General features: G+C 42.1%; 1 protein-coding gene across 1 annotated transcript in view; it reads left to right on the top strand.

Annotated features, from left to right (window-relative positions):
• Positions 1-17,509, top strand: part of LARP7 (La ribonucleoprotein 7, transcriptional regulator) — a 36,337-nt gene that overhangs the window by 4,535 nt on the left and 14,293 nt on the right. Inside the window, exons 3-8 of the mRNA XM_083174537.1 lie at positions 5,728-5,828; positions 5,906-5,989; positions 12,969-13,133; positions 15,624-15,732; positions 16,334-16,693; positions 16,884-17,022. Coding sequence (XP_083030663.1) covers positions 5,728-5,828; positions 5,906-5,989; positions 12,969-13,133; positions 15,624-15,732; positions 16,334-16,693; positions 16,884-17,022 — 958 coding nt within the window. The remainder of the gene's footprint in view (positions 1-5,727; positions 5,829-5,905; positions 5,990-12,968; positions 13,134-15,623; positions 15,733-16,333; positions 16,694-16,883; positions 17,023-17,509) is intronic.

The raw sequence follows: 17,509 nt of genomic DNA, 5'->3' as shown, positions 1-17,509 counted from the left end.
CCGTGGTGGCTTGTTGTCTACAGCCCTAGTGCGGTGGGCGGCGGAGGGGAGTGCCTATTGAGTCTGCGCGAGTGTCCCGGGGGGTCGCGGGTATGTGACGTCATCGGCAGCATTTCAGCAGCAGCCGGAAGCTGCTCGGCGCTGTAGTGCAGGCAGGGAGGAGAGGCTTGCTGTTGCAAGTATGGATGTGCCTTCTCCTCCGTAGCGCTGATAATGCCCCAAGGAAGTAAGTTTTTATGGGGCATTAGAGTTTATTTTAGAAGATTTATGTGAGGCTTTTTTTTATCTTCAGTGTGCCTGCGTCGGTGGAGCCTAGGAAGATGTCTGCTAAGAAGAAATCTGTCACAGTTTGTGCAGCGTGTGATAAGCCTTTTGAAGGGGATCCTAAAGCTGTATTCTGTTCTGGCTGTGACAAGTAGCCTGCGAAGCCGGTTCAGATGGAAGTTCTCAGGGAGCTCATGGATTGGATTTGTGTCCAAGGAAGAGTTCATGGAATCCCAGTCTCTGAAGAGGTCCAGAGCCGTGGCAGGGTTCAGTTATGAGGAAGCAGTGTCCTGAGAAGAGGTAATGGACGATTTGGAAGAATCAGACTCTTAGTCTGGTGAGATTAAAGAGGATAAGCGTTTTTTTAACCTTGAGTTGGGAGAGAGTCTTCTGAAGAATTTCTTTAAGACAATGAATTATAAGGAGACTGTGCCTGCAGCGGATCAAGATCCGTTGTTTAAGGATAGATCTAGAAAAGGAAGGTCCTATCCGGTGCACAAAGTCACAAAGGAACTCATTTTGATGGAATGGGTCAACTTGGTTAAGAGACGGGAGACTGTCTAGATTGGAGAAGATGTACTTTTCAGGATGAGGAGTTGCTGAAATCATGCTCTATTCCTAGGGTTGATGCGGCTGTGGCAGAGTTGACATCGAGAACTACAATTCCGTTGGAAGATGGGGCCTCCTTCGGGGGCGGGATGGATCGCAGAATGGAGAGCTCTTTGAAGAGGATGCATTCTTCTACTGACACGACTTTTAAGTCAGGTATTGCGGTGGCGGCAGTGTCTCAAGCACTGAGAATTTGGGTTCGAATTTGCACACTTATATAGAGGAAAGGATTTCCAAGCAATATCTTTTGCGGAGTTTGGAAATTATGCAGAAAGGCATTGAATATCTTTGTGAGGCATCTTTGGACATGGTGTCTTTCTCGGCCAGGTCCATGGCAGCTGGTGTTAGGGCCAGAAGAGCACTGTGGCTTAGTGCATGGAACAGGGACTCCCAGTGGAAGAACAGGTTGGCAACCTTACAATTTGAGGGCTTTCTTTTATTCAGAGCGAAATTGGACAGTCTGATTCAGAGGATCACTGGTGGAAAGTCGGTCAGGTTGCCGCAGGATAGGTGGACCAGAGCTCCGGTTTCCCAATCCTCTAAGCTGCAATATAGGGAAGCTAAGTCTTACAGACCAAGTCGGCAGTATACTAAGAAGAGGGCGTCAGGTTCTACTCGACAGTCCCTTTGGCAGCCATCTAAGCGGCAGACAAGACAATGACTCTGGTGGATTGGTGCCAGTGGGTTCCCAGCTGATGGAGTTTATGGACAAATGGCGGAGATCGTCAAGCAACAATTGGGTGACCAATATAATCAGCCGAGGTTACAGGATAGAATTCTGGCGACGACCGACCAGAAGCAGGTTCCTCGAAAGTCGTTTGCCAGTGGGGGCAGAAGAAAAGAGGCAGCTGTTTCTGCTTTTGGATCAACTACTGGTTGTTGGAGTGGTGGAAGAAGTACCAGAAGACGACCAGGGGTCAGGATTCTATTCAAGCCTATTCCTAGTGAGGAAGAGTTCAAGAGGTTTCAGGATGATCCTGGACCTGAGGAGACTGAATTAATTCATAATGACTATCAAATTTCATATGGAAACTCTAAGGTCTATTCTTGCGAGTATCAGAGAAGGCGATTTTCCTGGCTTCGTTGGATCTCAGGGTTGCTTATGATCACATTCCGTGTGCCAGGAAGACAGGAATTATCTGAGATTCTGCATCCAGGGCTACCATTTCCAGTTCGTGTGTCTACCCTTTGGGTTGAAGACTTCGCCAATGGTGTTTACGAAGGTGCTGGTAGTGTTGATCGCTTGTCTGAGGGAGGATCAGATCCAGGTCTGGCTGTATTTGGACGATATCCTGTTTGCGAGCACTTCAAGGCGCAGTTTGTAGAAGGATTGGGATATCGTCATCCGGTTTCTACAAAGCATGTCTTTACGTGGATCATAAACGTGGACAAGAGTCAGTTGCAACCAACTCAGAGGATACGGTTTTTAGGAGCCCTTATAGACACCAAAAGTTTGAAGTACGGCTTTCGGAAGAGAGCTATTTGGAGATTCTGGTATTGTCCCAAGAACTCATGAGGCAAAATAGGATACGCTTAGAGACTGGCCTGCAGTTGCTCGGAATGATGTCCTCCACGATTGGGATAGTGCCCTGGGCTCAGTTGCATCTGAGAAAGTTGCAGTGGGAGCTGTTGCCGTATGTGAGAGCGAAGTCCAACAAGCGCCTTGGCATCAGGCTAGGGCCGGAGGCCAGAATATCGTTGCAATGGCGGGCAATCAGAAACCTGGAGGCTAGGGCCATGTCGTTGCGTCTTCCTCGTTATCTGGTGATGACGACAGATGCCAGTCTGACCGGTTGGGTGGCACACCTTTCCCAGGAGACCGCACAGGCTAGATGGTCACTGGTGGAGAGCAAGAGATCTTTAAGTCAGAGGGAAGCAGAGGCGGTCTGGAGAGCTGTTATGGCCTTCAGGGACAGGCTGAAGGGTGCCCATCTCAGAGTTCTCTCAGACATTGTGTCGGTGGTAGCTCATCTGAATTATCAAGGGGGAACCAGAAGCAGAGCCCTGATGAACACCATGAACAGGATCATGTCCTGGGCGGAAAGATACTTGGGGCCAAATGTAATAGGGTGAGAGTTTCAGAAAGTGTGAGATTTTGGGAGAGTTTTCTCATGTTTTTTAAAGCAGCAATCAATAACCTGGTTTTGCAGTGTAATTGATTGCTGCTTTAAAAAAACATGAGAAAACTCTCCCAAAATCTCACACTTTCTGAAACTCTCACCCTGTTACATTTGGCCCAGGAAGTCTATCTCGGCAGTGTATGTCCCGGGGAAAGAAAACTTGGTGGCAGATTTCCTGAGCAGGAAACAGATATTGCCAGGGGAATGGAAATTGAACGACCAGGTGTTTCAAGAGGTAGTTTGGAGGTTCGGACTGCCAGAAGTTGATTTGATGGCCACGCACACCAATAGAAGGGTCGAGCGATATTATGCAAGATTCTATCTTCCTCAGGCGGAGGGAGTCGATGCTTTCTCAGCCCAATGGAACTTCCAGTTGGCGTACGTGTTTCCTCCTTTTCCCTTGATCGGTCAGGTCCTGAAGAAGGTGATCGAGGATCGGGCAGAAGTCATTGCTGTCCTGCCGTGTTGGCCGAGGCGTCCTTGGTATCCAGTGGTGAGGCATTTGGCAATGTGCACTCTGTGGCCTCTACCGATGAGGCATGATCTGTTGATGCAAGGGCCGCTTGTCCATCCAGCTCCAGAGATGTTAAGCTTGAAGGCATGGAATCTGAGAGGAGGCACTTAAGGAGACTCGGTTTGTCGGAGCAAGTGAGTGAGATCTTACTTAGACCAGCGAGGAACTCTCCTTTCTTGCTTTATTACAGGATATGGTGAAGATTTGTGTTGTGGAGGAGGTCTAATACTGATCTGGAAGTGGTGCCTACATCGGAAGTGCTCCAGTTTCTGTGTGATGGGTTTCAGTTAGGCCTTTCGGTTTCTACTCTGAAAGTTCAGATTTCGGCATTGTGTGCTCCTGGACAGAATATTGGCAGAGGAAAGGTTGCTTATGCAACTCTGTAAGGCTATCAGAAGATTGAGGCCTCCATTGAAATCTTTGGTGGCGCCGTGGGATCTGAATTTTGTCCTTAATGCATTGAAGAAGCAGCCTTTTGAGCCCTTGGTCGAAGCATCCTTGAAGTGCCTGACTTGGAAGTTGGTATTCATGGTGGCTATCACTTCAGCCAGAAGAGTCAGCAAGATTCAGGCTTTATGGAGTGAGGACCCATATTTGTCTATGTTTCCGGATAGGGTGGTATTACATAGAAACATAGAATTTGACGGCAGATAAGAACCACTTGGCCCATCTAGTCTGCCCCTTTTTTTAAGGACTCATCCTGACTTCCTTCCGAAGGTGGTTTCACAATTCCATCTTAATCAAGACATTGTATTGCCGGCATTTTATCCGCAGCCGAAAACAGAAGAGGAGGAGGAATGGCATACGCTGGATCTTGTGAGATCGATTGCAATTTATCTCCAGAGGATGAAGGATATTAGGAAGTCTAAGCACTTGTTTGTGATCCCTGAGGGGCCGAAAAAAGGACTAGTGCCAGCAAAGCAGACCATCGACAGATGGATATGAGAGTTGATCACATTCGTTTATGAGAAGGAAGGACGGCAGGTTCTAGGTATTGTGAAGGCGCACTTGACTAGGGCCTTAGCCACGTCCTGGGCTAGGAGGGTGAACGCGTCTGTGAAGGAGATCTGTGACGCGGCCACTTGGTCTTCTATTCATACCATCCATACCGTCATTATGCTGTTTCATCTTATATCCCAGAAGGGGAGATGGGTTTTATGCTACTTGCAATAGCACATTTGTGTGAGGAACATTACATATGAAGCTCGTACTGCGTGGGTTCATGAACATTTCCAGTGCATAAAAGCAAAGAACCAGGGCTGATGGTGCCCACACACGCACCGATCCCGGCAATGCTATGCGATGGGGTGCGCGCTCCCGCGGCACCTCATCGCACAGTACAAAAAGTATGTGCTGCACATACTTTTTGTACTAGCTTTTTATCACATCGCATGCACAAGGCATACGATGCGATGCTATGTGTGCTAGTTAAGCACAGAACGCACGCCGGGATCGATGCGTCTGTGGGCACCTTGAGTGTTTGTATCCCAATTTTCACCTGACGTAGTACTCAGGGGGGGAAATTTACTAAGATGGGAGTTTCATTTCACATGAGATGTTGCTATGGTAAACCAATCAGATTCTGTCTATTATTCTAGAGCAGGCATTCCCAACCACGGTCCTCAAGGCACACCAACAGAGCAGGTTTTAGTGATATCCAGGCTTCAGCACAGATGGTTTAATCAGAATCACTCAGGTACTAATTAAGTCACCTGTGCTGAAGCCTGGGTATCACTAAAACCTGCACTGTTGGTGTGCCTTGAGGACCGTGGTTGGGAATGCCTGTTCTAGAGGGTACTAAATAAATAAGTAGATTCTGCTTGGTTGCCCATGGCAACATCCCTTGTGAAATACAACTCTCATCTTAGTAAATTTCCCCCAGAATGTCATATTGCTCAAAGGTCCCGGTGTTAAACCTTATACTAACATTACTTTGCATATCGGACCTAAATAATTGTTCTACATGATCAAAAAATGTTTTTGAATCATGACCAACGAAATTTGATTAAACCAAAATGTTTTGTCACAGTGACTGCAGGTGATGGTGTTCTGCAGTCTGACAGCCCGCTGAATTCATACAGCATGCAACAGTCAGAAAAGTTCCTTGTTTTTAGATGAGCATTGTATCTGGATCACCCAAATCTCTCCACTAATTGTGTCTGTTTAAATGCTAAATATATTCAGCTCATATACCCTATGGTTTCTGTCATTTTATTTTAGACATTGACATATCCATACTGGCCTCCTTTAACAAAATGAAGAAATTAACCACAGATTCCAAGCTAATTGCTAGAGCCATCAAGAATTCCTCTGTTGTAGAGGTGAGTATTTCTCGTAGGTACTATCCCTATGTCCCAACTATGGAAGTATGTGTCTCATTTTATTTTCTTTGTTCAAGGTAAATTTGGACTGTACCAAAATCAGGAGACGGCTCCCACTAGGGCAGAAGCCGCCCGATGTAGACGAGCGTACTGTATATGCGGTAAGTCTTCATTGTAAGTCAGTTGGTGACCTAAAAGAAAGTAATGTGTGCATATTATAATGTCAAGTAAATCTTAAGGGGGCTATTTACTAAGATGTGTATTATACTTCACATATGATGTTGCTATGGGCAACCAATCAGATCCTGTCTACTATCTTGTAGAGGGTGCTAAATAAATAAGAAGTAAATTCTGTGAAGTAGAATACACATCTCAGTAATTTTCAACCTAAATATCTATGGAAGAGTTGTCCTCCAGGTGCATATTTTAACAACTGTGACATAACAGTCACACCACTGAAGAAGAGGGGCAATACTATGCAAATAGAATACCTGCTACTTATATTATGTGTAGAACTCTGTAGGACTACAGCTGAATTGTCAATTGTTGTCTTTTCCTCCTGCTAACAGTACATTGATCTCAACACTGAATTAAATCTGCATTTTTTTAAATAGTATAAAACAACTTTTGTATTAAAGAATACATTTTATTGGCCTTTAATTTAGTGTTGTAAATAAGAAGATAAAACCCAACGACTGCATGTCATTTTATAATGCAGTGGCTCTCAAACGTTTCTCTACCCTGACACACTGAAGACTGACATCCACAAACACAAAATTTAATTGAAAAAGAAATGTAAATGAACTTAATTGCACCCAAAGCTCATACTCGCAGTGTTTCTTTTCATACCAAACACCAGTAGGAGGGTGGGACTTTTTTTTTGTCAAGTCCGCACAATATGCAGTGAAGCAGAGAGGAGAGCTGGCGTCACCCCACTGACGGCATTGTGTGTGACAAACTAAGGTGTCGTAAAACTCTTTGAGAAATGCTGCAATAAAATAATTATTTCTAGTTTTAGTAATGTGCTTTAAAATATGTAAAGAAAGATGCAAGCTCAGTATGATTTGTTCATGTGATTTCTATTTAAACAATGTGGTCATAAACCATAGGGCACCCCAAATGTAAGAATGGTGAGAGCCGATGTTAAGTGCATTTTTTTTTTAAATTAGATTCATTTTTAATTAGTCTTTTTGTGATCACATTGGGGGTTATTCTAGTCCTGGGGTAGCCAACCCTAGTCCTCGAGAGCTACCAACAGTGCATGTTTTGCAGGTCTCCTCACAGAATCACAAGTGAGCTAATTAGCTCCATCTGTGTATCTTTTAAAATGTAATATTTGTGTGCCAGCGCTTGCTGTTTCAATAATTACACGGTTCTCATAAAAATATATTTAATTAACGTATAAAATACATACATACATTTAATATGAAAATAAAAATAAATATGAAAATAAAATAGAATGCTGGTGAATCATTTATCGCTTGAGGTTATTCATATAGGATAAAGTCCCGTAATAGGGGGGATTTATAAGCTGACTTATATTACCATCAATCCGTCTGGTATGGTTTTGAGTCCAGAATCTGTGACAACGGTGGTTCTGAAATGCCTTATGTTTTCAAAGGCTCACGGTTCCCTTTTTGTGAAGACTTCTCCTCCTCTGTGTGGATCTTTAGGGATAATGCAAACCCAAACGATTTTTCATCCAGTATGACAAAGGGGTGTCTGAAGGGTGTTGAACCAGGTCACTTTAGGATGGAGTCAGCAGGCAATATACAGCTCAACGCGTTTCCCCGGAATATCCTCCTCCGGCTTCCTCAGGAGCAAATGTGGTGTGTGAGCAGCCGGTTTCAGGCTTTATACCTGTGCTGCTGATTTGATTAATGATTCACAGGTGCACCAGACTTGTTACATAATAATAAAAACGATTTAAACTTAGAGAACCGTGTGTATACTAATCTTTTTATATAATACATTCTATCAGGAGGCAATCTTTAGGTCAATACGTTTAAAAATCATGTAAGTAATCTTAGGTTAGAGGCAATTAGTAGTTACAGATATCTGTGTCGGGCGGTCACATGACCCGGAAATAGGATGCAGATGCATATATATATCAAACGGCAACAATTTGCCCACCGTAACGTAATTCATGATGGTGCCCGGACTCGGTGACTGCTCTTACCTGACAGGGAGTCCCTACCCCTCACCGATTGCCGGTATCGGTAGAAGGAGCAGGGATTCTTCCTGCGGTCTCGCCGTCGCGTCCAATGTGTCGCTAGGCAACCCGTTGTCACGTGATCACACGTGACTCGGGTAAGCCCTGCGTCATTAAGGTTCCCCCCTCCTGCGCACTCCCCTCCCTTCACGTCAGGCGCCACGTGCCTGTGCAGCGTGGTACGTCACCCGGCGCGTCAGGAGCGTCTATGCACACAGAGGGGAAAACCTCCCACGCTGCCATGTAAACAAGGGAACCTTCTGTCTCCATGACAACGTGTCACTGGATAGGTTGCTAGGAAGCATACCTATACGAGTCCGCGCACCATTCTAATAGAACCCATTTACAGTGATATTTCACAGTCACAGTTTACCAATAATTTTACTTATAAGCACTATTTCTTTTTATAGTTAGCAGTGATAAATACCGCATCAGAAAAAATAGGATCAGGCAGATAATTTTATAGATAATCTTATCATAATATACATTATAGACTGGAGGCTCATAACAACATTTTAGGATTACATTAGTGTATTTACTATAGACAGATTCACAATAGTGTCTATTGTTCTGTATAAATCCTCAACAATAAGAAAAAAGAGAGACATAGAGCAACAATGGAAGGGGCAATCTATGGATATACAAATAGTTAAAAGAATAATAAATAAAAATAAATATAAGTATAAATAATAATAATAAAAATAAAAATAATAATGAATACTAATAATAATCAAAAGAAATATAGACCAGGCATAGAGATTATATGTACATATGTATACCTTACATATGTACATGTATACATTATATTACAACGCTGCATTTAGCTCTACTGTTTCGTTCAATCCATCAGGATGTAATGAATTGAACTTTAGTGTCCAATAAATTTCTCGCTTGCAGAGTAGATTAAATCTGTCCCCTCCTCGGGGTGTATGGGCTATGGATTCTAGTCCCATTATAGATAGACATTTGGGGTCTGAATCATGGTGTAATTTATAGTGCCTTGACACGCTATGTTTCAGAAAACCTTTTATTATATTTCTACGGTGTTCCATAAACCTTGTCCTCAAGGACCTCGTTGTTCTACCAATATAGGGGAGTTTGCAGCTACAATATAGCAAATAAATTGTATACGAAGAATCACAATTGATGAACGATTTTGGTATATATGGGGGATCTATTGTGAATATTGTTGATATAAGATTGGGGTTAGAGATTTGTGTACACATTTTACATTTATTCTTTCCACATTTAAAAAGGCCTTTTGGTTTACTGGGTAACCACTCGAGATGTTTTTCGGTTACTTTTGTGGTCTCTTTTTTTAGGAAGCTTGGCGCCAAGCTTCCTAAAAAAAGAGACCACAAAAGTAACCGAAAAACATCTCGAGTGGTTACCCAATAAACCAAAAGGCCTTTTTAAATGTGGAAAGAATAAATGTAAAATGTGTACACAAATCTCTAACCCCAATCTTATATCAACAATATTCACAATAGATCCCCCATATATACCAAAATCGTTCATCAATTGTGATTCTTCGTATACAATTTATTTGCTATATTGTAGCTGCAAACTCCCCTATATTGGTAGAACAACGAGGTCCTTGAGGACAAGGTTTATGGAACACCGTAGAAATATAATAAAAGGTTTTCTGAAACATAGCGTGTCAAGGCACTATAAATTACACCATGATTCAGACCCCAAATGTCTATCTATAATGGGACTAGAATCCATAGCCCATACACCCCGAGGAGGGGACAGATTTAATCTACTCTGCAAGCGAGAAATTTATTGGACACTAAAGTTCAATTCATTACATCCTGATGGATTGAACGAAACAGTAGAGCTAAATGCAGCGTTGTAATATAATGTATACATGTACATATGTAAGGTATACATATGTACATATAATCTCTATGCCTGGTCTATATTTCTTTTGATTATTATTAGTATTCATTATTATTTTTATTTTTATTATTATTTATACTTATATTTATTTTTATTTATTATTCTTTTAACTATTTGTATATCCATAGATTGCCCCTTCCATTGTTGCTCTATGTCTCTCTTTTTTCTTATTGTTGAGGATTTATACAGAACAATAGACACTATTGTGAATCTGTCTATAGTAAATACACTAATGTAATCCTAAAATGTTGTTATGAGCCTCCAGTCTATAATGTATATTATGATAAGATTATCTATAAAATTATCTGCCTGATCCTATTTTTTCTGATGCGGTATTTATCACTGCTAACTATAAAAAGAAATAGTGCTTATAAGTAAAATTATTGGTAAACTGTGACTGTGAAATATCACTGTAAATGGGTTCTATTAGAATGGTGCGCGGACTCGTATAGGTATGCTTCCTAGCAACCTATCCAGTGACACGTTGTCATGGAGACAGAAGGTTCCCTTGTTTACATGGCAGCGTGGGAGGTTTTCCCCTCTGTGTGCATAGACGCTCCTGACGCGCCGGGTGACGTACCACGCTGCACAGGCACGTGGCGCCTGACGTGAAGGGAGGGGAGTGCGCAGGAGGGGGGAACCTTAATGACGCAGGGCTTACCCGAGTCACGTGTGATCACGTGACAACGGGTTGCCTAGCGACACATTGGACGCGACGGCGAGACCGCAGGAAGAATCCCTGCTCCTTCTACCGATACCGGCAATCGGTGAGGGGTAGGGACTCCCTGTCAGGTAAGAGCAGTCACCGAGTCCGGGCACCATCATGAATTACGTTACGGTGGGCAAATTGTTGCCGTTTGATATATATATGCATCTGCATCCTATTTCCGGGTCATGTGACCGCCCGACACAGATATCTGTAACTACTAATTGCCTCTAACCTAAGATTACTTACATGATTTTTAAACGTATTGACCTAAAGATTGCCTCCTGATAGAATGTATTATATAAAAAGATTAGTATACACACGGTTCTCTAAGTTTAAATCGTTTTTATTATTATGTAACAAGTCTGGTGCACCTGTGAATCATTAATCAAATCAGCAGCACAGGTATAAAGCCTGAAACCGGCTGCTCACACACCACATTTGCTCCTGAGGAAGCCGGAGGAGGATATTCCGGGGAAACGCGTTGAGCTGTATATTGCCTGCTGACTCCATCCTAAAGTGACCTGGTTCAACACCCTTCAGACACCCCTTTGTCATACTGGATGAAAAATCGTTTGGGTTTGCATTATCCCTAAAGATCCACACAGAGGAGGAGAAGTCTTCACAAAAAGGGAACCGTGAGCCTTTGAAAACATAAGGCATTTCAGAACCACCGTTGTCACAGATTCTGGACTCAAAACCATACCAGACGGATTGATGGTAATATAAGTCAGCTTATAAATCCCCCCTATTACGGGACTTTATCCTATATGAATAACCTCAAGCGATAAATGATTCACCAGCATTCTATTTTATTTTCATATTTATTTTTATTTTCATATTAAATGTATGTATGTATTTTATACGTTAATTAAATATATTTTTATGAGAACCGTGTAATTATTGAAACAGCAAGCGCTGGCACACAAATATTTCTTTTTTCTTGTTTATCAATTGGGGCCTGACAAGCCCTGTGCCAGCAGCTAATTGATTGCGCAACACACAACCACTTCTTTTTTCTCCATCTTTTAAAATGTGTCAGTGAGCAGCTAGGTTGTCTGGAAAATGTGCACTGTTGGTAGCTCTCGAGGGCTAGGGTTGGCTACCACTGTTCTAGTCCATTCTTTCTGACAAAATCCTTCTTAGATGGACAAAACCATGTGCACTGCGGGTGGGGCAGATGTAACTTGTGCAGAGAGAATTAGATTTGGGTGGGGTTTTACTTCAAAGTGAGATCTATATTGCAGTGTAAAAATAAAGCAGTCAGTATTTTCCCTGCACAGAAACAAAATAACTCACCCAAATCTAATTCTCTCTGCACATGTTACATCTGCCCCCCTGCAGTGCACATGGTTTTGTCCATCTAAGAAGGATTTTGTCAGAAAGAATGAACTAGAATAAACCCCATTATGTCATGCACTCTGTTGTAACTTATTTATCATAGCCTGTGATAACTATTTCTTTAGGTGCATTGCAACAGGTTTGTTGGTAATTGCTTCACCTTTAAAGCAAAGTTGCTGTGAGCTTCAGACCAGATAGCATACCTGAAGTCTAACACTAATGTAAATAGCTATGTTTATGGTAATTACATTGAGCAGTAGAGTAGGACCTGCAGAAAAGTGGGGTCCCCTGAAGGGGGCTGCAGGCTTACATTCATTGATCTATACATGAACTAAATCTCCACTGTTTATTATTGTTAGTTAATTTAGTGAGTGCAGGGCCACTGTGATTTCTATTAAACAATGTGGTCACAAACCATAGGGCATCCCAAATCTAGGAGTGGTGAGTGCTGATGTTATGTGCAATATATATAATCTAATCTATCTATCCAGGTCTAAAATTTCTATGTATGTTATACAGGCATTTTGGCCATACACCCGTGTCTCCTGATGACTAGTGTATGAATGAAACAGCTGTAGACTGCACACATAAATTTTGATGGTACTTATATGTTAGTTAAACGCCCACTAAGCTATTTGCTTAGTTTTCCCTAGCTTGGCTCGCCACGCTATGGGCTCGGTGGCTCGCTGCGCTCGCTACACTATATAAAATCAACTCCATGCGGACATGGATAGTGGGGGTATGAGCGTACTAACTATAGTGGGCGCCCAACTAACATATAAGTACCTTGATTGATATATATATATATATATATATATATATATATATATATACACACGCACACATATGTAGATCAATTTGTATGTGCCTTATGTATGGTGCTGCAGTCTGCTTGTGATGACTTAAACTACTGTAATTACATTGTATTATATTTACCCTTACTAAACTGCAGTTTGTGTGATGTTTCTTGTGTTCTCAGGAGCTGCTGCCTAAAAATGTTACCCACGGCTGGATTGAGCGGGTTTTTAGTAAATGTGGCACAGTGGTCTATATAAGCATTCCCCGGTACAAAACAACAAGTGACCCAAAGGGATTTGCATTTATTGAGTTTGAGACTTGTGAACAAGCTGCTAAAGCAGTTGAGGTAATGATCTTTCTATATATTACAAGAAATACACAAAGAAAAGAAGACTTTGGTTGGGGGCATTGTGTAACGTATTTGATCAATATGAAAATTATTAAAACTTAACTTTTATTTAGTAATATATAATATAGAGTCCTGTAAGTATGACCTATACGTAATTTATGGACAGGACAGAATTATATATATTGTGCACACAGACAGTTAAGTTTTAATAATTTTCATATTGATCAAATATGTTACACAGTGCCCCCAACCAAAGTCTTCTTTTCTTTGTGTATTTCTTGTACTATACTTCTGACTTTGGGGAGCACCTCCAACCCCTTAATCAATATATAGCAAAGGCTGCTTTAACTGAATTACTGGGATTTGGAGTTACTTTTGGCTTTGTGGAAACAAACCCCCTATAAATTTCAATAGACACAAAGACCATTGTTTCCAGTGCAAAATCCCCCCCCCCCCCCCCCCCCCCCCCCCCCAAAAAAAAATAATAATACTCTTTCTATATATTACATAGCTGTCTGTGTAAAGTAGTGCACACAGTGGATAAAGTTGTCATCTATAGCAAGGCGCCCAGCAACTGGTTTTAATTGATCTAACTAATGTTATGGTGTAATTTTTCCAGCCTTTGTCCTTTCAGATCATTTAAATCGCCAAATGAGGCAAATGGGGTGCCAAAGCTTTCGCCAAATTACAGGCAACGTGTGATTGGTCAGTTGTTTATAGTTATCAGAGTAGTGATATGCAGTATGATGCAATCATTTAGACATCGTAACCAACCCTTCATAGCCAAATTGGGAACACGCTCTAGCATTCAATCTAATTGCTAAGTCTGCCCATGAATGGTGTAATGTTAGTGTAATCTAATTGCTGAGTGGTTGCTGTGGGCATTTGCACATTGTACTGTCATAGCAGCAGGCAGTGCAGGTCATCATAGTCTGTCTCCCACTCATTGTATAAACCATGGGTCTTCAACCTGTGGCTTTCCAGATGTTGTGAAACTACATGGTCCAACATGCATTGCCACATTTTTTCCTATAAGAGAATGCCAAAACTGTCAGGGCATGCTGGGACATGTAGTTCCACAACATCTGGGGGGCCACAGGTTGAAGACCTGTGGTTTAAACTTAAGGTGCCCCACAAAGTAATTGTGTATGATTGGGCAGGGCAAGATCACTCATGTCTCTTTGTCTGCACAATGTTTGAAGACTGATCTTAGCTTGTTTCTCAAATGGGGCCTAATTCAGACCTGATTGCAGGGCACATTTTGTTTGCAATTTGTCAAAATCATGTGCACTGCAGGTGGGGCAAATGTGTAGAGAAAGTTAGATTTGGGTGAGTTATTATGGTTCTGTGCACAGTAAAAACTGGCTGTTTTTTTTTTTTTATTTAACACTGCAATTTAGATTTCAGTGTGCAAATCTAACTCTGCACATGTTACATCCCTACCTGCTGTTGGAGGATGAGGACAGGGAATCTGATCTATACATGGTATCATCTATACCAATGTCCTGCATTAGTTATAATGCACTTGGTACCGTATGGCTACCTGCATTTTTTTTTTATTCTGTTCTGGTGACCACTTGTAACACAGTGCAAATTCCAACAAAGATGGGTGAAAATCTCTGTACGAATGCGCTACAAGTTGTCTGACATTAGACACTTACACAAATGGCGGGCCTAACACCATAAAACAACAAAGTACATAAAGGTGAATGAATGTGTCCTCTAAGGGCACTTGTTAGATATAATAATACGCACTTTTCTTATGGAGTGCACTAATTTTAATATTGGAGGAAACTGTGGAGACTTGGACCTGTTGCCTACTGTTCCTATCTGACTGTGATTCCTGGGATTCATTGTCATATATGCGCGTTTTGAGAACTATGTTCATTCTAGTTCTCCACCATCTATGGTAACGGGCCATTTCATATCATGTTCTATCCAAATGTTTTTAATATTGTTTTTGGATTACAACCATAGTATATTCTCCTTGTTTTTTGGGGGATCTCATACATTTTTGGAGTACACCTTTTGCATCCTATTTGATGAGACCATAGAATTTGGTATTCCACATTGGTTACCCTGTGATCTGTACCAAGGCGGAGAAGAGGATCGCTGTCCCCTTAAGAGGGACGTGTGGAATTTTCTACATCGATATCTCTCACATTGAATTAAATCGGAGAAGAGGATCGGTCTCCATAAGAAAGGGGCTTATTCTATCTAACAAGCACCTTTAGAGGACACATTCATTCACCTTTATGTACACTGCAAATGCCGTATGCATTTAATAATTGGGTAGGCTTTACTTTCATGCTCTCCCTTAAATGTGTTTTCAATATCAGTTAAGAATGGCACCAATCTGTCAGCTACTGTATGGGCAACCGTTGCGGTGTTTTCAGGTGCCCATAGCTGACAGGGAAATGAGATTTTATTGAAAAGTTTTCTGTTAGCATAACTTTCTGTTAACACTTCTCCCCTTAAATTATTTAGTTTCTAAATAACCCTCCAGAAGAAGCACCAAGGAAAGCTGGAATGTTCCCCAAAACAGTGAAGAGCAAGCCTGTTCCAGAGCTGACTGCAGAAGAGGCGAATGAATTTGGTATGAGTTTTTTATGTATTTATATTCTAGGTTATCATTTGATTTCTATGTTATGTTTTTTAGTAATTGAGGAACGTTTACCATATCGATCTGAAAAACAAACTCTGGCTTACACAGTTAAAATTACATTCAGCAAGTTAAGCTTGCCCTCCACAGCTGTTAAGGTTCTCCCTCACCTATCTGATATTTTACTGCTAGTCATTGCCAAAACTGGTGGTATATTAAAATATACTAACAATTTATCTTTAATTATAGCCTGGCAGAGACCTATTGAAGTTGGCGGGGGCCCAGGGGCAGGGCAGTGAAGGTGTGGGCACCCCCACTGTTATAATTGCTGATAAACATAGATCCACTGCACACCTCTCCCAACATTACCTGTCAGAACGCGCCAGTTTAGAAATGCTTGTGGCTCCCAGTCACAATCTCTACAGATTTCTCTATTCTGTGAGACTACAATGAGGATCTCCTCAATGGCCTCTCTTAATGTACAGCTGAGCCACCAGAGGGAGACTGCTCCGATATAAACCTTGCCTGGTCAGTAATGTGGTGGTGGGGCGTATACATATGGTGGAAGTGTAATGAAGTGCTATTTATTTGCTAGAGGAGAAGAAAAAGAAGAAGAAGAAAAAGTCTAAAAGCCGAAAGTCAAGCAATGAGAAAGCAGAAGAGGAAGATAATGACCAAAATATGGAAGTTTCCAGCAAGGTAGAAAGGACTAAAAGGCATCGCAGTGTGTCAGAAAGCTCAATGACTGAGACATCAGAGTCGAAAGAGCAGACTACTAAGAAAGAGATGAGGAAACGGGATAGGGCAGGGAGCTCAGACCAGTCAGAGGAAGGCCGATCTGCCAAGAGGAAACGTAGCAGCTCTGAGGAGCAGGACTCCTCATCTAGACACAGAAAATCCAGAGATGACGCGATCAGATCAGCAGTGCTGTCTGCAGACCTCCCCGAATGTAAAGGTGACATCACTTTCTTATCGTATATTACAGATGACTTTTATGTGCATGTTCATGTAATGTGAGTAATTCGGGGTTTCCTGGTTTTATGTAAGTGATGATAGAGGCTCTGGGATTCACATCTGTTTGAGGCCATGGCACTTGGGACATAGTAAATAGTTGTGTTTTTTTCCATTTCATGTGTTTTTATCAGAGGTTTCTACAGAAGAAGAAAAGGATGCAGCTGACCAGAAGGACACCTCTACTGCTAAAGTAAAGCGGAAACGAAAGAAGAAGCATAAGGAGAGACATAGGGTTGGGGAAGAGGTTGTCCCCTTAAGAGTCCTGTTCAAGTATGTCAATTTCAATGTATTCCATACAGCACACACAATTATTTAGGCAGAACAGACTATTGCATTTATACAGTAATGTGCACATTTAAACACACTTGAATTGTCCCTTTAATGTCTAGTTTTGACATTAACGTCTAAATGTCAAAACTACAACTACAACTGCCACTGCTAGGCTGTGGGAGGGATGCCCTGCCTGGGGCAAGGCCGCCACGTTACACAACAAAGAGCTCGCACATTACCGGCTGTCCCTTGGATTCGCAGCCTAGCTCTGCAGCAAGGCAGAGGCTGCCCATGTTTGGGTTTGCAGCAGCTGCATGTGATGCCAAGCAGCCACCGCAACCCTCCATGTGAGTGATCCAGACACGCCTGAGTTCTCCAAACTGCTTGCACAAACCGATGCGTTGCCGCCCTGGCCAGCCCTAAAACTGAGATCTCCTCCTGTCATCGCAGTTTCAGGGCTCGCGTATGTATGCTACAGCGCATCTGC

Source organism: Crinia signifera, chromosome 1, assembly GCF_055691185.1.
Source record: "Crinia signifera chromosome 1, ASM5569118v1, whole genome shotgun sequence".
Lineage (NCBI taxonomy): Eukaryota > Metazoa > Chordata > Amphibia > Anura > Myobatrachidae > Crinia > Crinia signifera.
The sequence above is the reverse complement of the archived record's forward strand: the minus strand, read 5'-3'. Positions and strand labels throughout refer to the sequence as shown.